Source organism: Ambystoma mexicanum, chromosome 1p (assembly GCF_040938575.1).
Source record: "Ambystoma mexicanum isolate Mex_15411 chromosome 1p, UKY_AmexF1_1, whole genome shotgun sequence".
In the NCBI taxonomy this organism is placed as follows: Eukaryota; Metazoa; Chordata; class Amphibia; order Caudata; family Ambystomatidae; genus Ambystoma; species Ambystoma mexicanum.
Genome location: NC_090921.1, coordinates 1041643013 through 1041666693, shown reverse-complemented (window position 1 = coordinate 1041666693; position 23681 = coordinate 1041643013). Strand labels below are relative to the sequence as shown.

At 47.6% G+C, this 23681-nt stretch overlaps 1 protein-coding gene across 4 annotated transcripts in view; it reads right to left on the bottom strand.

Annotated features, from left to right (window-relative positions):
- LOC138447842 (SNF-related serine/threonine-protein kinase-like) overlaps positions 1–23681 on the bottom strand; it is a 385199-nt gene that overhangs the window by 77692 nt on the left and 283826 nt on the right. For all 4 annotated transcript variants that reach the window (XM_069604277.1, XM_069604268.1, XM_069604287.1 and 1 more), the window contains exon 3: positions 18903–19044. In XM_069604277.1, coding sequence (XP_069460378.1) covers positions 18903–19044 — 142 coding nt within the window. The remainder of the gene's footprint in view (positions 1–18902; positions 19045–23681) is intronic.

The window sequence follows — 23681 nt, the reverse complement described above, 5'->3', positions numbered from 1 at the left end:
GCCTTTCTTTGTGCCATTATTATTACATATTCTTTTGATTCTGATTGACATTTTGGATACCTTATTCTTCATACAGCAATATGGAATCTTTCAGTCCAGAAAAACAAGGGGGGTCCTGGGAGTCCCTCTGCCAGACATTAGTCCTGGTTACGAGAGACTTACCCAGAGTCTTTAGCTCACTATCTTTCACAGAGGAGAAATATCTAAAGCATATCAGTCTTTGTCCTGCCCTGGGGAAGTCCAGCCCCAAAATGCTAAGCAATTCTCCTCTGAACACGAGTACCAACAGCAACCCCAGACACGTGTTTAGGTCTGGTTGGACCTCATCAGTAGAGTGGAGCTGTGACTCCCAGGACACCCCTTGTTTTTTGCATCTTTCAGGCCAAACCAAAAACTGAAGTAATGTTGATAGGTAGAGTATACATACCAAAATCAATTACAATTACCAATAAGGGAAATGAGGCAGGAGATAAAAGTGTGACCTGTGATTCTATTTGATCATTATGTGGACGTGTCCTATCAATGTTCCTGGCCATACAGCATGTGGCACGAGCACAGCTGGCTCCTGGATGCATGTATGGAAAGCAAAGACTTTTGAAGTGGCAAGCTCCAAGAAGCTTTGCTCGGGCCATTAACTAAGCCTTCAGGGCCCATAACGCCTGGTATGGCCCTCGCTGCAGGTCTACAAAGCTATATAAAAGCATCCTTATACAAACTACTGGTCCTAATTAGGGATTCAGTGCCCGGGGCCGAAACCTTGCCCAGCAGAGCCGCATGATGCAAGTGCCTAACTACTAAAGGTGAGACATTCTCTGCTCTGGGCACGAGATGCAAGGTGTCATGAACACGGATGACTTGCAGAGTGTGTTGCATGCATGCTTTCCACCAGGTCCGCCCAGACGAAATGGAAACCGAGATACAGTACAGGCTGCTTTCCTGACACACGCAGGCGAAAGCACACCATAACGGGTTACATAGATGGAACGTTGTTTTAAGCTCCGAATGAGGTCCTATATAGACTTCTAGTTCAAGTTGACTATTTCGTTCTTAAAATCACATCCCCGAGTTTCCACCAATAAGCGGGTCACCTGGAAATGGGATGGCTAACCTAAAAGGGTTTCCTTCCCCTGAAGAGAAATTCGAGAGCGAGATATTCGGGGGGTTATGAGGACTATAAAGGGAACAGGGTTCTATGCATGGTGAAATCATTGCCTATGTGCGATTTAACATGTGTACACTTTGACAGGAGGTAAATGTGGAATGGTTGTATGAGACGGGGCAGCAGGAAAGTCCTGCATGTTTCACAGATAATGAGGCATGTGTCAATATATTTAAACACAAAAAATGAAGCAATAACTCATGGTAACTAATGGTGGGAGGGTCATTTATACGATTATGAACAGCTGGGAAATGAGTGCCTTTGGGTATCTCGTTGATACATTTGCGGACAGCAATGTTTTCCATTGAGTAAATTACCCGATTTCTATATACCTTCATGCCTACTTTTACGTTGACACTCACATTTGTAATGTTTGCAAAATGTGCTCTTTTCGTAACTTTTCAGCCTACTAAAACTCTTCCCCTCACTCTTAGCATCCCTCGTCTTCCAATGTGCTCTTTCCTCCTTAGGTTTCCCTGGAGCCCGACTTCCCCAATCTCTTTTCAACTGAGCGATCACTCTTCTTTTCCAGGTCACTCCGCCCACACCTCTAGGCTCCCACTTCTCCTCACTCTCGCAGCTGGCTCCCCTTCCAAATTCATTACCCTTGAACGATTCTCCAATGTGGCCATAGACTCCCGCCTCCCTAGCTCTCCTCGCTCATCAATCTTTACTCGCCTCTTCCCTCTCTCCCCGCCTCGTCTCACTTCCTTCTCCTGGACTCTGGTTTGCCATGTCGCTCCTGCCGTTTCTGCTTGTCCTCCTACTTGATCCCAAGGTGCGGAACTTGAGTCTTCCATACCCTCCTTAAATCTTATATCTTATCTTTCTACCATTCGCAGCTGGCCTACCATGCCGCGGCCTCATCCTTTGATTGTAAATTGCCTCTTATTTTTGTACTGATTTTCAAATTCTATACAGCTCTTCAGCAAAAGCACCATATGGAGCCAAATAACATACAATTAAACCAATGGATTCAATCCATACGGGCATCGCCCCAGGAGCCATACCGGTTTAGGTCCACATCTAAGATTCATCCTGTTTGCTAGAAGTAACTAGTCAGCAAGTACATCACTTTCGTGGGCTGTGTTATGGCCTCCAGCGGTCATGGACTAAGCTATTTTCCAAGACTGGCCAGTCGATTGTTCCATTTGGACTACCTGTACAGCAGCCTTACCTCTGATACGCGCCGATTGTTAACCCCTCCACCCCACAAACAAATACGAGTGGTCACAGTGGCCGTTAATGGTGCTTTGATGCAGTTCGAAGAGGCTGCGTTGGTTCCTAGCTTGCACTGTATTTATTGTGTTTTGAGTTCATCAAGTTGGCATGGGTCGTCGACCAACCTGGGGACTGCTTGTGATGGCTCATTTGGGGAGGGAAGACTAAAACCGCAACATTAGAGTGGTTCCCCATGGTAATCAACCTGCGAGAGGCCGCACAAACAACCGAGCATGTAGAGGCCTCTCATCAACGATTCCTAATGCAGTCTACAGGGATGGATGCACTTCTAGGGGGTATCACATCCGCCTTACGGGTACACACCAAACGTCCTTTCTACTAATAGTATCTGCTTGAACACAGCTACCCAAGTCTTTATCCTAGCAGTGAATAACTGTATGGGCCATGCAGGTGCGAGCAGTTAGGATCCACGCCCTGAGGCAGCAAATTAAGGGACATCTCTGAAGTGTTATGGAATTGGTTTTTGAATTGTGACAAATTCTGATTGCATGTTGGTGGGTAGGTGGATGTAGATATTTGGTTGTCCTACAGGTCTTGGTTTCCTTGCTCAGTCCCGGACTGCCAACTGCACATCAGGTAGGATAGGGTGTTGGCTGAGGTTGGCCATGCAAGTCTGCTCTTGGCTTGCATCCCTACTCTGTACTTGATGTGCTCAGTGGCTGGTCAGGAATGCTGCTATGTTAACAGTGTCCCAAGAGCCTGAGAAATCTGTGATTGGATGGTTTGTGGAATGAGCATAATATACCGATTCAGTGTAGGAAGAAAATGTGGCTGGATGAGCGCATTGCTTTATTTTGAGTCCAGTGGCAGCGCGCAGCACTAGGAGATGAAAAGCCCATGTAAAGGCTTACCAAGAGGATCATAACCATGCCTTCAAAATTAAAGTTAGTACATGTTTATGCTGAGGATCTCACAAATACCTAAGATTGCACTGGGGGTGCCCCCACCCCTCTCTCACCATCTGGTCCAGCCTCCAGCAATCAGAGAACTCAGCTGGGCATTTGTCTGGAAACTCCAGAGGAAATAACCCTTTAGTTCAAAGGATAATCATGACACTTAAATGAAAAGGGTGGGGAGGAAGAAAAGAGGGGGGGGGACACAAGGGGGGAGGAACACAAGGGGGGAGGAAGGAGCAAAGGGGAGGAGGGACGAAGGGGGAGGGGGAGAAGGGCGAAAAGGGGACACTGGCAAGGGTAGTGCGACAAAGGAACAGAAAGGAGGAAGGAGAGAGCAGGAGTAGGAGGGTGAGAAAGGGAGCACGAGAGAGCAATTCAGCCAATATTACTCACACCAGTCAGTGTTTCCCTTCAAGGGATTCTGTTGTGTTCCACATCCCTTTGAATACGCGTTACACCTTTCCTCAGAATATTTAGTACATGTGACAGTATTCGTGTGTTAACATAATCTAGGTAATTTAAAGTTCTCTTAACAAGATGCCCCCCGCCCCCACCACCACGACATAACAGGTTGATCCTGAATCTGGCAGTGACCGAAAATGTTCTGTAAATGAATTGCAGTGGAACTGCTCGATCTGAATTCCCGCTCAAAACAACTCGATGCTCACTTTATTTTCTGAACTCTTGAGACTCGCTGACACTGTCCCAAGTAAACCAGTCTGGTATGGGAAGGTAATGGGCGAGCTTTATAAACTGGAGATTAGGCTTTAAACATTCTTAGACATGCAACAGTCCCAGTGGTTCTGGTCACACTTTTGCTGCATCTAATCTTGTTAAAAAACCTGGAGGTCAGTATTGTCCAATGGCGCAATCCAAAACCAGGGCAACCTATGAATAATGTGATGCGTGGCACATTTTGGAGCTGCTCTAATAAATACAGCTTGATTGCATTTATTTTCACCCACTTTACAGCATCAAGAATATATTTTCTCGCAATATGGAAAACATTGTGGAGCAATCCAGATGAATTTAGCTCTACTCTGCCGGTGAGAGAGTCTTGTCACATCAGGCTGTGCTTCAAAGCGCCTCCAAAAGCATAGAGCCGCCTGGTGTGCAACAGACGTCCTCCTGTGTGTGACGCAGCGCCCTCCTGACCATCCTCACATGGGCCTGTGAGTGCATCTGCCAGTCCTTTAAGACGGGAAGGACCATTATGGACAGGTTTCCCAGATCGCTTGGACCCGAAAAAAACGGAACACATCTCCCTGAATCGCCCTCTCACAGAGGGGACGCTGGAGCAAATTCTGTAAACACCAGTACAGACTCAAAAGATGGCAAACTATTGGGGGTAATCCTAATTAACCTGCAGACGTACCATCTCGAGCCCAAAGAGAACAGATATAGCAAACCCTTACCTCGCCCCCACGTAGTACCCAGGATCACCAGGTGAAGCACAACTCTGCATATCCAGTTGTTCCATAGAGCGAGGAGAGGACTCCACTGCTCCCCCACTCTCCCCCACTCTCGAGGGAGGCTGGAGGAAAGGGACACCCACGTATTCCCTGCAGATGCAACCCGAAACCAGGTCTCTAATCAGAGCAGCCAAGACCCCCCTTGAAACTAAAGGGAGACACCCACCCAACATAGAGTACAGGAGGAACTCAGAGTCCATCCAAATAACTTTTTAGCATACAACCTAATCTATTGACTACAAGGGAAAGCCAGAGCCATCACACAGGCGGGGAAATCCTACAGGCAAAGCACCTTGCAGCTTCATAAAGAAAAGAAACCCGAAATCATGAAGGACTTCTATCCCAGTCTCAGGACTATAAAGCAGAGCAGGTTACTTTTAGACCTGGAGAGTGGGGGCAGGAGGAGTGAAGGCGAAAAACCAGAGAATGCAAATGGTCTTAGAGAAAACACGAAAGAAGGACAGGGTGAGTGAGTCAGCTTTTCCAAACAGGGTAAGGTGTGTGGGGCACCTTATGCCCAGAGAAGAACAGAATGACTCGCGGCTCTGAAAAGGCAACTTGGTCCCTTTTGTTTGGGTGTGGCCATCTTTTACTTGCACAATATGCACGGAGTCAGTCTCCCTTGAGAAAAAGCAAGAAATAAAGCCGTAGGGTGTCAATAGCCATGATTCCCCTTGTTAAGGGGCGTAGCGGGCCGGTAACCTCCCACAGCCTGAGCCAAGGCAGGTTCGACTTGGGGGTGATTGTTATAGTGAATTCTATCTCTGAGAATGTTGGGAAAGTGGCTTTGGAATGAATGTTTTATGTGTATGCCAATTTGGGCTGACCCAAGCTGAGTGAGGTGGTCGGTGGGTTTTCCCCATCTTATGTACTTAACAGCTTATAAATAACTGTGGATCTGAACTAATGTAGAAAGGCCATGTTATCTGTGTTATCTGTTTACCTGCAAGCCTCCCGTGCCGCCATCTCAGCAGGATTCCTGTGCACAAGATACAACATGGAGGCAATTTTACAGTGTGGCGGTCAGTTTAAAACCTCATAGAAACTGACTACCAACCTAACAAATGTGACAAATCCCTTGATGCCGTCACTTCTCCCACAGAGGAGGACCCTTCCCATGGGACCAGGGAGGTGAGGCCACTACCTCACAGTCCCCCTGTGGTTGGTGTTCAGTGGGAGGATCCCAAGGGATGGGATCCCATCCACAGGAGAAGGGAAGACCATCAAGGGAGAACGCTGTATGTTAACCACCATGCACTCTTCACCCAACAACACGGATAGGGCCCAAGCACTTCCACCTTCATTGTCTCCTCTCTCTTCTGGGTAGGTACTTCATCCATAGTATCCTTGGCTATCAGATAGACAATAAAGTGACGAGGAAGTGTGAGGAAAGGGTGAAGGTAGATGGCTCCAGAAGTACAGACACCAAGAAGAACAGGGCAATTAAGAGCCTTACGCAGAACCAAGACAAACAAACTAGCTATCAGAGATTCGAAAGATTACTTACCATAAAAACCGACGAAGGACTCACCTCAGAGTCAGTCAAGCCCTAGAGGAGTATCGAGCTGGGGAGCGAAGAGGACGTGCTGCAGACCAGGATGCGAGACAAAGGAATTTGGCGTCAGAGAAGGCTGAATGGAGCAAGGGCTCACCCAAAGGCTGGGAAACCAGATTTCCAGTGGCAGGAAGCAAGCCATCCAAGTGGTCCAGGTGAGACCTGAAATACGGTGAGAAACCAGCGTGGCAGAGCCACTGAGAGCAGACCGCAAGAGCCTAAAGGAAGTCAGAGAAGCTTGCCGGTGTTGCTACGGGCCAGCACCATCTTGAACCAAGTCAGAAGGTACGCAGAGGGGGACCAGGAAGGCAGTGGGAACACTAGGGGCTGTGGTCAGGAGTAAGTGCAGAACCATCTTCCTGGTCCCAGTGGGACCAAACAAAGAAATTAAACCTACTGAGTGAGAGAGCATCCCAAAGAAACCAGAAAAGAGATTAGGGTCTGGGACCCGAATGTTGAGAGGTTTGGAGAGTTATGCATACAAGCTAATGCCTGGAACGATAGTGAACCAGGCCTGAGAGACAGAGACATTTTTAACGCGAAGAGGGGGTCTTGGACCCGAAGGTTCAGATGTTTGAAGAATTGCACATGCAAGATAATGTCTGACACGATAGTTGAACCGGGCCTGAGAAAGACACATTTGAAACCTGATAAAGGAAGGGTCTGAGACCCACATAACCAGAAAAATATCCTTTTGTAACAGTTGAGAGAAGACCAGAGGAGAGAAGATACATCCTCTGGTAAAAATCCAGATACAATTGCGAGGGTTGCAAGAGAGCCTGGAAGAGGCTTGAGGAAGGGACACATTTTCCCCATCTGTGTGGAACTATATAGAAAGGGCTAGTAACGGCCGGGGGAAGGAGGATATTCCACCATTATTTACAAACTGCCTAAAATCATCCAGAAGGAAGGTGCCACCCTTCTTGAGTGCGAGGGCAAACCTGTTATGTCATTTTTCTTTTGACGTGTAAGGGATAGAAATAGGTCTGGGACATAGGACAGTTCACTATTTACTTTTGACTGACGATCTGACATCATCCTTTTTTTTTAATGTATTTATTTTAAATCAAGGCAGGTTGACAAGCATACATCGTAAATAATAGCAGAGATGTGTTGACCTTCAAATATTTCCCTCCGGGCCTGTCCCCCCCTCCCTCCGTTCCCCTGCAAAGGCCTTTACTCTCTGGGCCCTCCGTTCTGTGACCCCATAGTATATGCGTCCCCTCCGGGATCCTCACGGTTTCCCAGGGTCCATCGGGCATCGATAGGCTTATAGGTTAGGGCAGGAAATCGCTGGACATATTCTAGTACCGGGCCCCAAATGTTCTGGAATCGGTGGAGGACCCCGGCCTTTGCTGCTGTCACCTTCTCCGTTATCAGTATGTCCCATAGTTTTGTCCACCACTGAGCTAAACAGGGGCCGTCCGGGGACTTCCAACAGCGGGCCAGCACCGATTTCCCAGCTAGAAGGCATTGGGTCAACAGTTTCGCCCTGTTCCCGGAGCGTGGGTAGATCGCCGGGACCGGGACCCCCAGCAGGACGGGCCCTGGCTCCAGCGGCACTGCAGCCCTGGTGATTTGTGTAATCGTCCCCAGACATTGTCTCCAAAATCGCTGGATTTTCCGGCACGTCCACCACATGTGGAAGAAGGAGCCTGGGTGGCTGCATCCTCTCCAGTAGGAGTGGTCCACCCTGGGGTTCATGTGATGGAGCCTAAGAGGGGGATAGTACCACCTCAGCATAATTTTATATCCACATTCCCTATTGGTGACACAGGTGGATGAGGAGTGTGCTCGGGTCCAGATGTCCACCCATATTTGGTCCTCTATCGGGTGCCCCAAGTTGGCCTCCCACTGGGCCATGCTGCGGGTTCTCTCAATCAGGAAATCGCCCACAAAGTGCCTATAAAATGTAGAAATCCTGCCTCGAATCGGGGGGTCCTTGAGCGATAGTTCCAGAGAGGTTGGGACACGCGTTGCTGCTTGTAGGATTTGGGGCTGCGAGCACCAATGGCGCAGTTGTATGTAGGTAAATCTGTCCTTTTCCTGAAGTTGGAACTTCTGCTTGCATCGTTCAAACGTGCATGGCGCATTTCCCTCGTACATCGGCTCTAGGGTCTCAAGGCCACCCTTTATCCAGCGTTGAAAATTGCGCGGGTTTGACCCGGGTGAAAAAGCTGGGTTGTGGAAAATCGGCGAATGCGGGTTCAGGTCCCTCGGGACGCCCTTCCGTTTTAGTGCCCAGTCCCAGGAATTCAGGGTGTGTTTGGTTATCAGAAGGAGATCTCCCCAATGTGTTCTGAGGGGGGCCGGGATGTGTGGCAGGAATCGTAGGGGTAGGGGCAGCCGTGATTGTTCCAGTTCTACCCATCTGGGCCGGTTTGTGATTGTTTGCCATGCGTGGACATGTGCCAGTTGAGCCGCCACTCTGTAGGCCTGCAAGTCTGGGACTCCTAGCCCTCCCATTTTGGAGCCACCCAGTAGTGTTTTGTAGGGGATTCTAGCTTTCTTACCTCTCCATATGAACTTCACCATTTTCCTCTGTAGATCTCAAAGGGTTGGTGCGGGAATTGCCACTGGGAGGGAGGAGCAGGCATAAGCAAACCTTGGAAGAAAGTTCATTTTGCAGGCTGTTATTCGTCCCATTAATGAGATCTCCTGGGTCGTCCAGCGTCTTGGGTCTCCCTCCAGTTCTTTAAATAGCAGGAGAAAGTTAGTCTGTTATTTTTCTTTTGGGTCCGCCGGAATGTAGACCCCTAAATAGGGGATGGCTCTTTTTTCCCACTTGATCAGGCTCATCTTGATCAGCGTTTCCCGTTCCTCCAGTGCAAGGCCAATGCCCAAGGCTGTTGATTTAGCAAAGTCGACTGAAAAGTCGAATACCTCACCGTAGCTGCTTATTTCTGCTAGGGCATGCTTCAGGTAGGAGTAGGCTTCCGAGATCGTAAGCAGGACGTCGTTGGTGTATAAGGCAATTTTGTGTTGCGATGGGCCGACCTGCGGGCCTTTGATCTGGGTGTTTTGTCTTATTTTCTGGGCTAAGGACTCCATGGTAAGTGCAAAAAGCAGAGGTGATAATGGGCAGCCCTGTCTCGTTCCACAGGACAGAGAGATCGGGGCTGAGATGGATCAGTTGGCCCTCAGAAATGTTTTGGGTTCTTTGTAGTTGGCCAGAACCATTGTCTGGAAAGCTGTTCCAAAGCCAAAGGCCCCCAATGTGCGTTTCATGAATGGCCAGTCCACCTTGTCAAATGCCTTGGTAGCATTCAAGGCCATCAGTACTAGTTTTTGGGAGTTAGGGCGGCAAGGTCCACCAAGTTTAAAGTTCTCCGGATATTGTCCCCTGCTGACCGGTTTAAGATGAAACCTGCTTGGTCCGGCTGGATTATCTCCGGCAGGATGCGACCCAGGCGATTCGCGAGAATTTTGGAATACAGGTTTGCATGTTCAGTAGTGCTATCGGTCTGTAGGAGGCCAGGTCTCTCGGGTCTTTCCCTGGCTTGGGCAGGAGAATAGTAGTTGATTCCTGCATCGAGGGGGTCACCGATCCAGATTCCCTGAAAGAGTTGAAGAGAGTCACTAAAGGGGGCGGGGGTTAGCTGGTGTCTGAATAGTTTGTAGTATCTGGTCGAGAATCCGTCCGGGCCTGGGGCCCGTGTCTTGAGCGACTTGATGGCTTCCTCGACCTCTTCTTCTCTGATTAGTGCCTCCAGGGATTCCCTTGCTGAGGTGGAGAGTTGGGGCAGCGCTGCGCTTTGCAGGTATACCTTCTGTTTGAGATGGTCTCGCGGAGTAGCTGTCATGACCTGAGTCAGGTGAGCTACCGCCAATTGCTGTTTTTTAGATTCTGAGTATTGGACGACTCCCTTGGAGTCGCGCAGACCGGAGATAGTATTAGTTCGTTTTATTTTGGCCAGTATGGCTACCAGAAATTTGTTTGCCTTTTTGTTCTTTGCATAGTAAGATTGTTTGGCCTTGGCCATTAATTGTGCGGTCTATTCCGCATAGTGGGCTTCCAGCTTCTTCCTGGCTAAGCATAGGTCTCGCTGCGTTTTGGGGGACCAGCCTTTTTCCTTGTGGGATTCCTCTGCCAATTTCCGTTCTTCCTCCAAGGCTGTCCGGGTCTGCCGCCTGTTCCGATGATAGGCTACTCCCTGTGCAATCAAGATGCCTCTAATCACTGCCTTCAGGGCGTCTCAGTTATTCGCCGGTGAGATATCGGAGGCTGGATTTTCTTCAAGAAAGCTCTTGATCGCAGTCGCGATTCTGTCCCTCGCCGACATGTCATTGAGAATCGGGTCGTATAAATGACCATTTACGCAGAGTATTAGGTATGGGGTTCTGCGCCCGGATCTCCATGATCACTGGGGCGTGGTCCGATAGGATTCTTAAGCCAATGGACACTTCCTTGACGAAGGCGAGAGTTTGTGGGGACGCCAGGAGGAGGTCGATCCACGAAAAAAGTTCGGTGGACATAAGAATAAAAAAAGTAGTCTATTTCAGTGGGGTGTAAGACCCGCCATAAGTCCACCACCTCCATGGATCTGAATAAGTGTAGGAGGCTCAGTGCCTGGGTGAAGTCGTTCGGAGTCGGGGGGGGTGCGACTTATCTCTTATCGGGTCTGGTACTCCGTTGAAGTCCCCTCCTATTATCGCCTGGCCTTCTATGAAGCGTGAGAGAGAGGAGCTTAGTGAGTCGTAGAAGTTCGATTGGCCAGAGTTGGGAGCATACACGGAGACAAAGGTGTATAGGTCTCCAAGCAGGAGGCATTTGACTGCTATGAACCGGCCTACTGAGCATGTTTTAGTGTCCAGGATTTGAGGTTGAAGATCTCTCCTGAAGAGGATTGTGGTGCCTCCTTTTTTAGTCTCTCCTGAGGTGAAAAATTGGAGTGGATACAGCCGAGAGCAGAGAAGCCCGACATCTGCTCGTAGCAGGTGAGTCTCCTGGAGCATATCCACGGCGGCCTCCTCATCCAGGAGTTTTTGCAGGATATTTTTCAGTTTGGCGGGAGAGTTCAGCCCATTGACATTGAGGGAGAGAAGTTTTAGGTTTTGGTGGCCCGGGGCCAGGTTCTGCCCCGCTGACTGGTTTGGGGGGGAAGGGTTGATAACGCCTGGGTCAACCGCCATCACCGGTGAGAGTTAAGAAGGGGGGCCGTAACTTTAACCAGCGGGTGGGCCGACATTGTGTGAGCGGTCAAACCCTTGGCCAACGGGGCCAACAAATAACTCAGTGCCGTGGATTTCCAAGGACTCAGAGTTGGAACGTCCCTTGGAGTGGGCATGGGCCATGGATATAGCCCGCCTCCGCAGTTAACATCACATGTTCCTTACCCTGAAGATGATGGATCCTCGCGTGGCACGGCCAAAAGGTCGACGGGTATGCGTGATGGGAGCCTACAGGGCGCGTGCCTTGCCCATCCTCGATTATCTCTTCCGGTTGCTCCGCTGCACCTTTGACCATGATGGCCGCCTAGGCTTCGGGGGAGGGGCCGGATCCAGGCCTCCAGTTGTCCGAGTCTGGCGAGGCGGATTCTCTAGGCGAGGTTGGGTGCATGATTTTACTAGCGTCTTCCAGGTGGCTGATACGTTGCACTGCGCCTTTGTATGAGAACTGCAGGGCCGTTGGGAATAGCCATCTGCATCGCACCTTTTGGTCTTGGAGAAAGAGTGCCAGGGGCCAGAGCGCCCTTCTTTTCTGAAGGGTGAGCATTGAGAGATCTTGATAAATCTGGAGTGGTGAGCCTTGAAAAGAGTTCGTCCCCAGTACGGCTGATCGCTGAGATTGCCTCTTTAGTAGAGAAGAAATGGACCCTGGTGATGACATCTGGGGGAGATCCGAGTCTATTCCCTGGCGTGGGCGTAGTCTATGGGTGCGGTCTAACACAAGCTTGGCTTCGTCCAGACCTGGGAGCAAGGACCGAAAGAAGTCCCCAACGTATTCTGCCAGGTTTTTGTCGTGTAGAGAGGACGGAATTCCTCAGATCCGGAGGTTGTTGTGGCGGGCCCTATTTTCGAGGTCCTCTTGCTTGTACTCTAGGATCTTGTACTTGTCTTGTAAGGCTCTGATTGAGCACTGAACTTCCCCCAGTGTGGTTGTGTGTTCCAGTGAGCAATCTTCGACCTCGCCCAGCCTCTGCTCCACCTCAGTCACCCTCTGGTCAGTCTGTTCCACTTTGGCGATGAGTTCTGACAGGCATGAGCGGAATTCGGTCTTGATGTCAGCCATAAAGGCCACTAAGTCTCCTTTGGTAGCGAGGGCCTCATCTCCTCCATGGGGTTTCTGCGGGGTAAGACTGGGAGGGTCCTGTTTCTTACCCTTGTCTGCTGTCAAGAACATAGTGGCTATGCCTGGGTTTTTGCTGGCCTTCGCTTGTTTAGACATGGCGGCTGCGTGGGGCAGATGCACCCAAAGATGCCGGAGTCCCCCAGTGGAGTTCTAAGGTTGAGGTGGAGGTTCTGTAGGCAGCAAACACTATGGTCTTCTAAGGAGGTGGGTTTCACAAGTTGGAGGCGAGGTCCGTCGATGCCCCTGGGCCGGTAGGTTGCACCCTTCCAGTAAGGCTAGGCGGGACGGAGGGTCTAGGAGCCCCCACCGAGGGGAGGGGGCCCAGGCATTTGTCCCGCTCCCCTAGGTGGGGCGGTGTAGCTGAGCGAGGATGTGGGCCGGGGCACCTCAGGAAACATACGGGAGGTGGATCTCGGAGGAGGATTCTGCAGGGGCCGTTCGGTAACACCGGCGGTTGCGCTGTGCAGCCAGGGGTCCCTGGGGGAGTGGACCGCCTCCGTAGCGCAGGGTTTCAGGGAGCTCCCAGCCCGGCGGGTGTGCGTCGGCAACGGAGGGTCAAAGTCAGCGGCAGCGGAGGGCGAAGAGGGGTGCTGCAATCTTTCAGCAGAGCAAGTCAGCGGGGGAGGCCATGAAGCGTGGGGGCAGAGTAGTATCGGAGGTCTTCGCTTGCGTGCACAGGAGTCTCCGGACCACTGCGTTATCTGTGACCAGTGTCTCTGCTTTTCGATACCCTTCAGGGCTGATGGCCTGCTTTAGAGTTCCTGTGGGAGGTGGGCACCAGGCTGATCTCCTGTGTTGCCCACCTTAGCTGCTGTTTCAGATGTAAGGGGCCACCAACACAGCCTCAGTGTGGCTCCCCTCGCTGGTTGTTATGTTTAGCCACCAGGGGATCCCCACCAGGCCCGCGGTCCGGCCGCGCTCACTGTTTCCCCTCTTTCGGGGCCAGGCTCTGTTCGTTGGCCCCCTCCCCGCCTCTCCGCCTCATGCCGGGGCTCCGGCTCCAAACCGCTTGCGGGGCACAGATTCGCCGCGGTCTCCGCTGCCGCGTATCACATCCGGGAGCCGGGGCTGTTCCTTCCAGCTGATGCTCCGCCAGCCGCCTCACCGTTATGCCCTCGATAGGTCCGGGTCACCTTCTACGTCTGGTTTCAGGCTGCAGGTTGCGTCTGGGCTCACATCGCCTCCGGCTCCTGTGTCACCGCAGGGTCCGCCTCCATTTCCTGGCCGCATCCGAACTCGTAAGTGTGCCCACCATCTTGCTTCTTCCGAGGGGCGCAGGGTGCTGGGTTTTAGAAAGAGGTTTCGGGTGCAAAGCTTCTGTGCTGGCTGTTCATCTTTGGACCACTTAAGCTCCACCGGTTCCACTCCTTATAGCTGTTGTTGGCGATTCATTTCAGCCAAGGGAACCGCATGAATTCAGCTGCGGCGGTGGGCAATCCACGAGCGGCTTTAGCGGAGCGACCACATCGTTGGTGCTCCAAGCCACGCCCCCATCTTTAGTTTTATTTGAGGCTGGGAAACCTATAGGAACAGGTAAGGTTCTCTCTCATTTTCTGTTAACTAAATGTCTATGCCAACAAGCATGCCACATTTGTGTCCCGAGTCTACTTGTGCACCCTTACATATGGTGTCAGAAATGGGATCCAGCCCTGTTGATAAAAAAACAGGAGACCCTTAAGTTCACTAGACGCAGTGACTGACCCTCTATCCCATCCATCGCCACTCCCGAGTCTATAGGAGTTGGCATCTCCATTAGCCAGGATATAAAGATAGATCCTGGACAGAGAGAACTTGTTCCTACTGACTTGATACTCATTGCACTCCGGAAACATATCGGGTTAGTTTTGAAATCAGGTCTGGCCTGGACACATGGGCTAGACATAATGGCTGGAGTAGTAGATCATGATTATAGAGGGGATGTGAAGGTAGTATTAATAAAAATGGCCAACATCCATATCAGATCAAGGCAGAGAGGATTGCCCAAGGGGTCCTGGAAAGAGCCCTCTTTCCCAAACTCCTTGAGGTGGAGGAGGAATACCAGACTGAAAGGGGATAAAAGGGTTTGAATAGGCCAAACATGACGTTGAACCTCCCAAAAAAAACTATATTTGAACATACTGAGATCATCCCAGATCTAGCGTTTGCACCGAGGAACGATCCCAAGCATTCCCGAAAGTGATCCCTGAGGTAGAAGTTAGAGGAAAAGAGTGTGTATTCTTTTTCATCAAGCAAGGGATCCTCGAGGTGGAGGAGGAATACCAGACCGAAAAGGGGAAAAAAGATCAAGGCTCTACTTTTATGGTCAAGATCATGGGAGAGGTAAAACAAATCCTTCAAATACGAACATCCGTATATCATCCGCAAATTGATGGCTTAGTAGTACACTTTAATAAGACTCTTAAAAGCATCCTAAGAAAACCCGTGGAGGCAGATGGTAAAAGCTGGGAATGGGCTCCATTTGCAATCCGAAAAAGCCCAACAGGCCTCCCTAGGATTCTCCCCATTTGAATTCCTGTACAGAAGAGACCGGAGGGACGTATGTGACATGTTAAGAGAAACATGGAAGGAGAGAGAGGAGGCTATTGTACCATTGTCCCAAACAGCACAAAGGATCAAGAAACACATGACTATAGTGAGGGAATTTGTCCATTTCCATTTACCCAAAGCACAAGAAAAACAAATGACTCAATATAGCAAAAAAAGTGGTAGCCCGTTCTTTTTCTGTCAGACAGAAGGTTCTTGTGTTGTTTCCCACTTCACATAATAAAATTCTGTCTCATTGGCATGGGCCATACGAAGTGGCAGAATGAACAGGACCATGTAACTACTGCATTGCCCAACCTGACTGTAGAAATAAGACCCAGATCTTTCACATTAATTTGTTGAAGGAATGGAGAGAAGACCCCGTAGAACAAACCTTGGTTGTTATGGCTAGTCTTCTATCCGAAGAACCCGAGAATGATGGACTCACTCCATCAGACCTCCCCCTTTTTCAACAAAAAGACATACCATACCTTATAATTCTTTCCGTGACGTCTTTAATGAAGTCTTCCATTAAATCTGCACTCCTCCCGGAAACATAATTAACTTAAAACCCTACTGCATTCCGGAAATCTAGAATGAAATAGACATTCAGGTGGTGGAAAAGATGCTTTCTTCAGACATCATCGAACCCTCTCAGAGTCCCTGGTCATCACTGATAATCCTGGTGGCTAAGCCAGATCAATCGAGGAGATTCTGCATTGACTTTGGAAAACTCAATTCAATATCTCAGTTCGACAACTATGCCACGCCCAGGATAGATGAGTTGATAGATCGACTGGGAAATGCAGAATATCTCTCCACATTTGATCGCACCAAGGGCTATTGGCAGGTGCTGTTAAATGCAGCGGACCGATGGAAGACATCCTTTTCCACCCCTAGAGGTCCATTTCATTTCACAGTCCTCCCTTTTGGACTTCACAGAGCCCTGTAAACTTTCCAGAGGCTCATAGACCTAATCCTTTGTCCCTTCTCTGAGTTTTGTGGAGCCTACTTGAACGATATTGTTATCCATAGTAAAATTTAGAGGGAGCATATCGCCCACCTACATAAGGTTATTCAGGCGTTGAGACAAGCAGGTCTCATGGTGAACCCCAAAAAGTGGCATCTCACACAGTCTGCAGGATGTTATCTAGGGTTCTTTGTAGGGAATGGCTTAGTCCAACCGCAAACAAAAAAAATATGGGCTATCCAGAAAATCCCAATACCAAAAACAAAGCTGGATTTAAGAGCCTTTGTGGGTTTGGTGGGGTACTACAGAAGATTTATCCCCAACTAATCCACCGTCACCATGCCGCTAAGGGATAGACTAAAGAATACCAAATCCCAGAAACTAAAATGGCAAAAGAAAGATCAGGTCTGCTTTAACACCCTAAAAGCCATCTTATGCAGCGAACCTGTGCTAAATGTCAGCAAGTCGAATTTCAACTGGTCCTGAGAGAGACATTTTGAACCTGAAGAGGGGATCTGGAACCAGAAGGTTAAGAGGTTTTTAGAATTGAATATGCAAGATAATTCCTGGCAGGAAAGTGAATCAGGCCTGGAAAAGACATTTGAAACCCGAGAAAGGGGTCTGGGACTCACAAAACCAGATGCGAAAACCAGGGGAAGAGAGAGCTATTCTGTGGCAAAAGTCAAGAGAAGAGGAGGGAAGATATTTCCTCTGATACAAATCCAGATATCATTCTGACTGTTGAAAGAGAGCCTGGACGAGACTTGGTGAAGGGAGACATTTTCCCCATTTGTGTGGAACTATATAGAAAGTCCTAGTGACGGTCATGGGAAGACGGAAATTCCCCCATCACTTACAAACTGTCTAAAACCATCCAGAAGGAAGGAGCCACCCTTCTGAAGTGAGGGCAAAACCTGGTATATAGTTTTTCATTTGAAGTCTAAGGGATGGAAATAGGTTTGAGACATAGGACAGTGGATGATGTACTTTTTAAAAAAAAAAAAAATTACACGTTCTGACATCATCCTTAGTTTTGAGACAGGGAAATCCCTCTTAGTTTTAGGGACAAGTAAGGTTCTTCCTTTTTTTCTGTTAAATAAAAGTTTATACCAACAAGCAGCCCTACAGATAAGGGGTGTATCGGCCACTTTTACTCTTTAGAAATAAAAATAGGGAGTAAAAATACACCCACCAAAAAATAGGAAACAGACCTTGTGCTCCTGCTTCGACCCACACAGCTTCATGTATATGTTTGGACCAGTGGTGCACATAATACCACAGGAATCAACACTGCCTGATTGAAAGACGTAAACATGTATCCATCAATGTGTATGAATAACTATGTGCAAAGGAATAATTATTACAAAAACATGTCTGTTTTCCAGTAAAAACATTTTTCATTTTAATAAAATACTCCCACTGAGAATTGGACTTGCATTTTTACTCCCTGAAAAATAATTTTACTCCCAACTTTAAAAAATTGGGAGTAAAATATTCCCACCTCAAAATCTAATCTGGAGCACTGGCAACAAGCATGCCACCTTTTTGTCCCGAGTCTACTTCTGCACCCGTACACAAAGCAAAAAAATAACCTGAAACTAGAATTCCTTGTATCTGCCATTTCAAACAAGAACGCCTGTTATGCCTCTGTGCGTCTCTAGTCCTCTCCCATTAGTAACATTGAGGGGGATGCGCAGCTTCCTCATATTTTCTAATGGCCTTCATTTTATTTAGCAGAGGTTTGGCTTGCAGCAATACACAGCATTAAGCAGACCCTCACATTGCCCAAGTCCCCCGCATAAACTGCGGTCTTGTGCGTTGTCCATGATCTGCGTACATCTGTGTGGTTTTTTCTGTGCTGCATGGTTTTCTTATTAAATAAAGCTGTAGATATATTTTTTTTTAAACCCAAAAGATTTCATGTGCCTGAACCCCACTACGGGCACTCCTTTACCCTGTAACAAAACTTAGCCAACTTTAAAAATCCAATCAACTCTATTTCATAGTTATGTTTTTCATGTTAGGACTTCAGTCTTGTTGGTTTGAGAAGTCAAAACATCCAGAGGCTACTGGAACCCCAATGTGGGCTATACAATCCCTTGCACACTCAGTTGTTTCTCTATTGTGCTTTCCCTTATCATTGTTTATAACAAATGCATTCTGTCTATAATATTGCATTCTTGCAATATTTTCTCACAGTCTGTCCCTCTTCCTCATTCTCAATCTATCCCTCTTTGCGCAATTTAGTCTATTCCTCCTTTTCTTGTTCCATCACAGTCTCATCTCTCATGCCCCTGGTTTCCTTCAGTTTATCTTTCTATCCATCATCCCTTCTCCATTTCTTGGTTGTTGTGAAGTGCTGGTCTTTGTATGTATGAGCTGGGAGAATGTTGATGCGAGTTAGTGGAATGTTTAGTTATGTAGGTCGTGTCAAGGTTCCACCCTCGGTCAGTTGGAAGAAGTTAGCATGGGTGATGGGACCCAGTGGTTCACTCTGTAACAGCTTAAAGCAACTTATAATAAAGCTTATGTGAAGGAACCACAGGAGAGTGTCCAGAAGCAGCCTTATTACATTGGTCACCCAGACTCTTTACAGCTGCAACTCGTCCAGGCACAATGTTGTCAATGATGGCCACTGCATGTGGCAATGCCTTCTGGTTCTTCACTACACGCCACAAAGGTATCAGTGGTGTGCACAGAGAGCTGAAAGGACAATGCAGGTCTAGAAACCATTCAAACTCTATGAGAAGAGCTTGCACTCACAGTGGCACTTGATAAATGTATTATACGTACTCAGCGCACTGTGAGGACATGTGCTCAGGGATGGTGTAGCGGCAGTCCATAATCATCGTGAGAGTCTCGCTGTCGTTCACTTCTTGGAAGGGTGGGTGTCCGCATACCAGCATGTAGAGGATTACACCGAGGCTCCAGATATCTAGGGTACAGAAAGGAGAAGGATGATTAGGAGGATTCACGTTGGAAATGGCAATAATAATACTAAACATGGTTTTATTTTCCGAACAATGTATATAGCACCACCGCCATGTGCAAGTCCTTCAAACTAGAGTGCACAATCACACAGAGACAACATAATTGCTAGCAACACCCACAATTTAGGCAAGCCATGTAATTCTGCAATGAACTGCTCACTTTAACAGTGCTTGAATATGAAAAAGGTCAATTAAGCCTTATAAACCAAGTCAGAGGTCATTATCGTGAAGTTTGGGGGGTGCATTATCCCAAGCGATAATGACTCCAGTCAAAGGTGTGACGAATCTGGTGGTGTCTTCCCCTTCTCATGTGGCCATGGCGGTGTGGCCACAGTTCAGAAGACCCCCTGGGCTGGCAATATGAGGGAGGATCACATGGGGAGGGAGTTCCCCTTTGGACTTGGGGACTATATTCAGAGAGAACATGGTATCCCCCTTACCCATCAGAGGTTGACACCCAGGACCCAACTTCCCAATCCGCCATATCCTATTGTCATGTTGAAAAAGGCCATCCTTGTATGACAAATAGGAAAGTTTCTAAATACCCCCCTATGACTCAGACTCAAAGTATTGGGATGAGGGAGAGGGCCAGAGCAATGAAGACTACCTGGAGGAACCAAGCTATGCGCTCTAGTTGTTGTACCAATCCTATTGGTGCCGGGACACTCAAAACCACTGATCGTAGAGAAACATGGAGTCTTCTTCCTCTTGACGCGGGTCGAGGGATCGGAGAGCTGCAGGCAGAACCCTAGAGCAGAAAGGCTCAGGGAGTCGGCGTCCTGATGGGAGGCCCTTCCTAAAGGGTTCCAGCGTGAGACGGTCGAGGCGGCAGGAAGGACCGAGCCTTCCCACAGACCAAGCAGACTGGGAAGTGGGGGAAACACTACCTGAGTACAGAGCAAAGCCGCAGAGCAAACGGAGACCGCAAGAGACCCGAAACGAGGGATGTCATTTGGTGGTCACCAGGGGTCACCAACTGGGTACCCTGTGGTCTCCCTCGTTACCCCTGTGGTCTCTCTTGCTACCCCTATAAAAAATAAACATTTTTGTTTTCATACGGAAGCTCTTAGGCTGTGAAGTGTGGCTCTTTGTTTCTGGAATGGTTGGCTTTCACAAGTGTAACACTTTGAACAGTGACCCTAAATAAGAAAGACTAGGAATAACAAATAATGTGTCTTTATGGAAGTCTATACAATAATTGCTAGAATCATTAAAGATTTATTTCAGGCACACTTCAGGGGGTGGGTCACTGATTTAGTCTGTTCTTAAACATCTCTAATTCACAATGCAGACAAAACGTCCAAAAAGCATTTACAGTAGAATAAGCATCAATTTCGTACTATGTATTTTGCTTTTTCGCAAGTTGCAGTTATAGCATGTTTTTTTCTGCCGTTGTCTCTGTTACGATCATCACAAGACATTCCATCTCGGTGTCCTTGGTCACGTGACAAAATCCTTGTACCTAATAACTTGTGTAGAAATGTTTGATCATAGCACATCAAGTGGGCCTCGATTTCATTTTGCCACAATTAATGCTTTGTTGTAATGTGTCTATCTATCCCATCTTCCTGGCATGCTGTTCAGGTTGTTTGTTTGCATGTATGAGGTAACAAGTGCCCAGAGTACGGGATGCTGCTTTCCATGCGCTACTCTAAATTCTTTAATACACAGTTCTGAACCCTCCCAACGGTATGTATTTTGCCAAGCTCTGAAGCCTGAAAAGTAGATCCAGGCAGGCTTGACATATGGCCAACTTTGCACCAGAGCTGCAGATGAACTGGCCTGCTGTTAAATCTCCACTACAGAGTGTAATTTGTTTTCTAACTTTGAGAACATTCAGACATGTAATTGCTCATTTTACTATAGCCGGTAAGATAGCTATAGCCGCTAAGATAGCTCAGTGGGTTGAGTGCTTGCTGCTGTAATGTGTGTGTGATCTGCAGGTTGCAGATTTGAATCCCGGCAAGAACAACTCAGCCTTTCATCCTTCCGAGGTCGATAAATGAGTATCAACACAGGTCGGGTAATATTGTATGTATATTTGTTCTATATAAAGCGCTTAAGCGGAAGTGCTATATAATAACACATCGTTATCATTTGGCATTGGATGTCTGCTTGCATTTACAGTATTTTGGTAATATGGGTCTCTACAAACTGATATGAACAATACATATGGTGATCCTTTCATGTATGAAATGTATATCACGTTACAGTGATATTGTAACCATATTTTTCGTAGTGTACTTAGGAACAATGCTTTTTTTGTTTTGTGAAGGGGTGTCAGGTCGTGTTCCATCGCTTCCCATGATGTCATTTTGGGGTGCGGCCAAATTACATTGCTTCCTATGATGTCAGAGGTCAAGGATCGTGTGATGTCACTTCTGCTACTCCTGGCATTTTGTTGAAATTACATCCCTGCCCGAAAGCCACCACGAGAAACCGCTGAGCCCATAGATGTGAGATGGGGCACCAGGGCTCTGCAAGGGGAACCACAGGGGTTGAGAAGCTGGGTCGGAAACCCAATCCCTCACCCAGAAAAGGAGATATCTTCTTCATGGCAGTACTTACATGAGAAGGCAAATGGTTAGGAAAAGCAAAGTACCAAAAGCCGCAATGGCAAGATATTGAAATTGTATGAGACTGAATATTGGTAAAGTCCTGGCAGGAGAGCATACCAGGCACGAAGAGTGTGAATCTGCCACTCGCATCCATTTTTGTTTCAACTGTCATTTGCATGGTGACATCAGGAGGAGGGAGTCCTACACTTGATCATATAAAAACCAAGGGAAGGGAGTCATTCCCCCCTGGTTCTGTGGAGAACGTGAAAAGGGCCTTGTGAACATTTGTGCATCTGGTATCCAGGGGAAGGGAGGCTGAACCCTAGTATCAACTTAGATTTGAAATGTCAAGAGTGACAAGACAACCTCTTAGCCTTGTGAACATTTGTGCATTTGGTATCCCAGTAGAAGGTAGGCAGTACCCTGGTATTGACTGAGTTTTGAAACATTAAGAGCGACAAGTCAACCTCTTCACTTTGTGAACCTTTGTGCCTATGGCAACCAGGTTAAGGGACACAGTACCTTGGTGGTGACTGGGAGTTGGAAAAACCAAGAGAAGGAAAGGAAAACAACCTCTTGTCTTTTTGTGTGAACAGTGTGACAAAAAAGGGAAGAAGCCCTTTCTTCTGCTACTTGTTGAAGAATTTTTGTTTTGAAACTGTAAATGTTACTTTTCCCCTTTTTGCTGCATCAGGAGCAATGTATTGAACACTGGACAATACTCAAAGGAATGGAGTCATTCCTCTGCAGTTAGTAATCCCATTTTCCCATTTGTATATTACTTTAAGCGTAAGGGTTGGAAATAAGCGTTTTGGACACAGGACGGTGGACTATTGTTTTGACTGACGTTCGGACATTGTCTGAGGCAGGGAATCCCTGCATGGATTTAGGGAAAGGTAGGATTTTCATTTTCTGTTTAATAAAAAGGCTACCAGCCATTAAAATGCCACCAATGTGTCCGCGTTCTGCTTTCAACTCCTTACAAAAGCTATTTGCACTTTGTAACAAAATAAAACGGTGTATGCAAAATCTCCAGTTAGGCTGCTGCTAAAATCAGATTGTTTGGAACGAGATCAATAATAGAGAGAGCATGGCCTTATCAGAATTTATGCTATACAGATCAAAATATATTAAATAATACTTTATTGAGTTGATGTTTCGTATTCAAGGGGTGTTCCAGAGAGGTTGGTGGGAGTGTTCTGGGCCATTTCCAAAACCAAATATTAAGAGGTGTGGTGTGTGATGATTTCTACGGCAGGCAGGGGAGGGGAGAACAGGAGAGGGGGGGGCATGGTTTGGCTAAAGCCAAGTGGGTACTGATGAGAGTGCATTGTGTACGTGCAGATTGCAGTTTTCCGTTGGGCTTACGAGTCATGGAAGGTTCACTACTCATTAGTCAGTATTAAGGTTTTTCCACACATTGAGTACTAATGCAGCGAAAGAGCACACACATTGGATTATTTGGGGGATTTTAATGCAATTATCTGGCGTCCTCCTGCTGATCTCGAGGTTTTCCCTGGTTTGGAACATATTCAGGCAGGTGAAAGGAATTTGGGGCCCACAGAGGATGTGTTTGCGTAACATACAGAGCGTCTTCGCCTTAATGCTGGTGTCTATGGGGAGACACTTTTTAGCTTTTGGCCTGGCAATAAGGTTTCTGGGTGCTTATTATGTTTTTGTCTGGGAAGAAAGCATGTACTTTGTCCATTCAAGTCCACATAAAATACATTTATATATAACATTGATATCCAATGTAAAACGATTGATTAAGTGAACTCTGAAACACCGTATTTACCTGTAAACATTCATTTGCATGTTTAAATGTCACTGTAGATTCACAACCAAAAGATGAATTATTCTTCCACCTAGCTCTTGTATCCATAATAATCAGCTGTTTTCCTTAAATCATTCTTTTATCATGGCTGTGTAGCGGTAATGAGACCCAGCGCCCTCATTGGATCACACGTCAGTAATCATTTTTCGCCTAATTTCATAAGTGTCTATTAATGTGTTTTTATATAGGA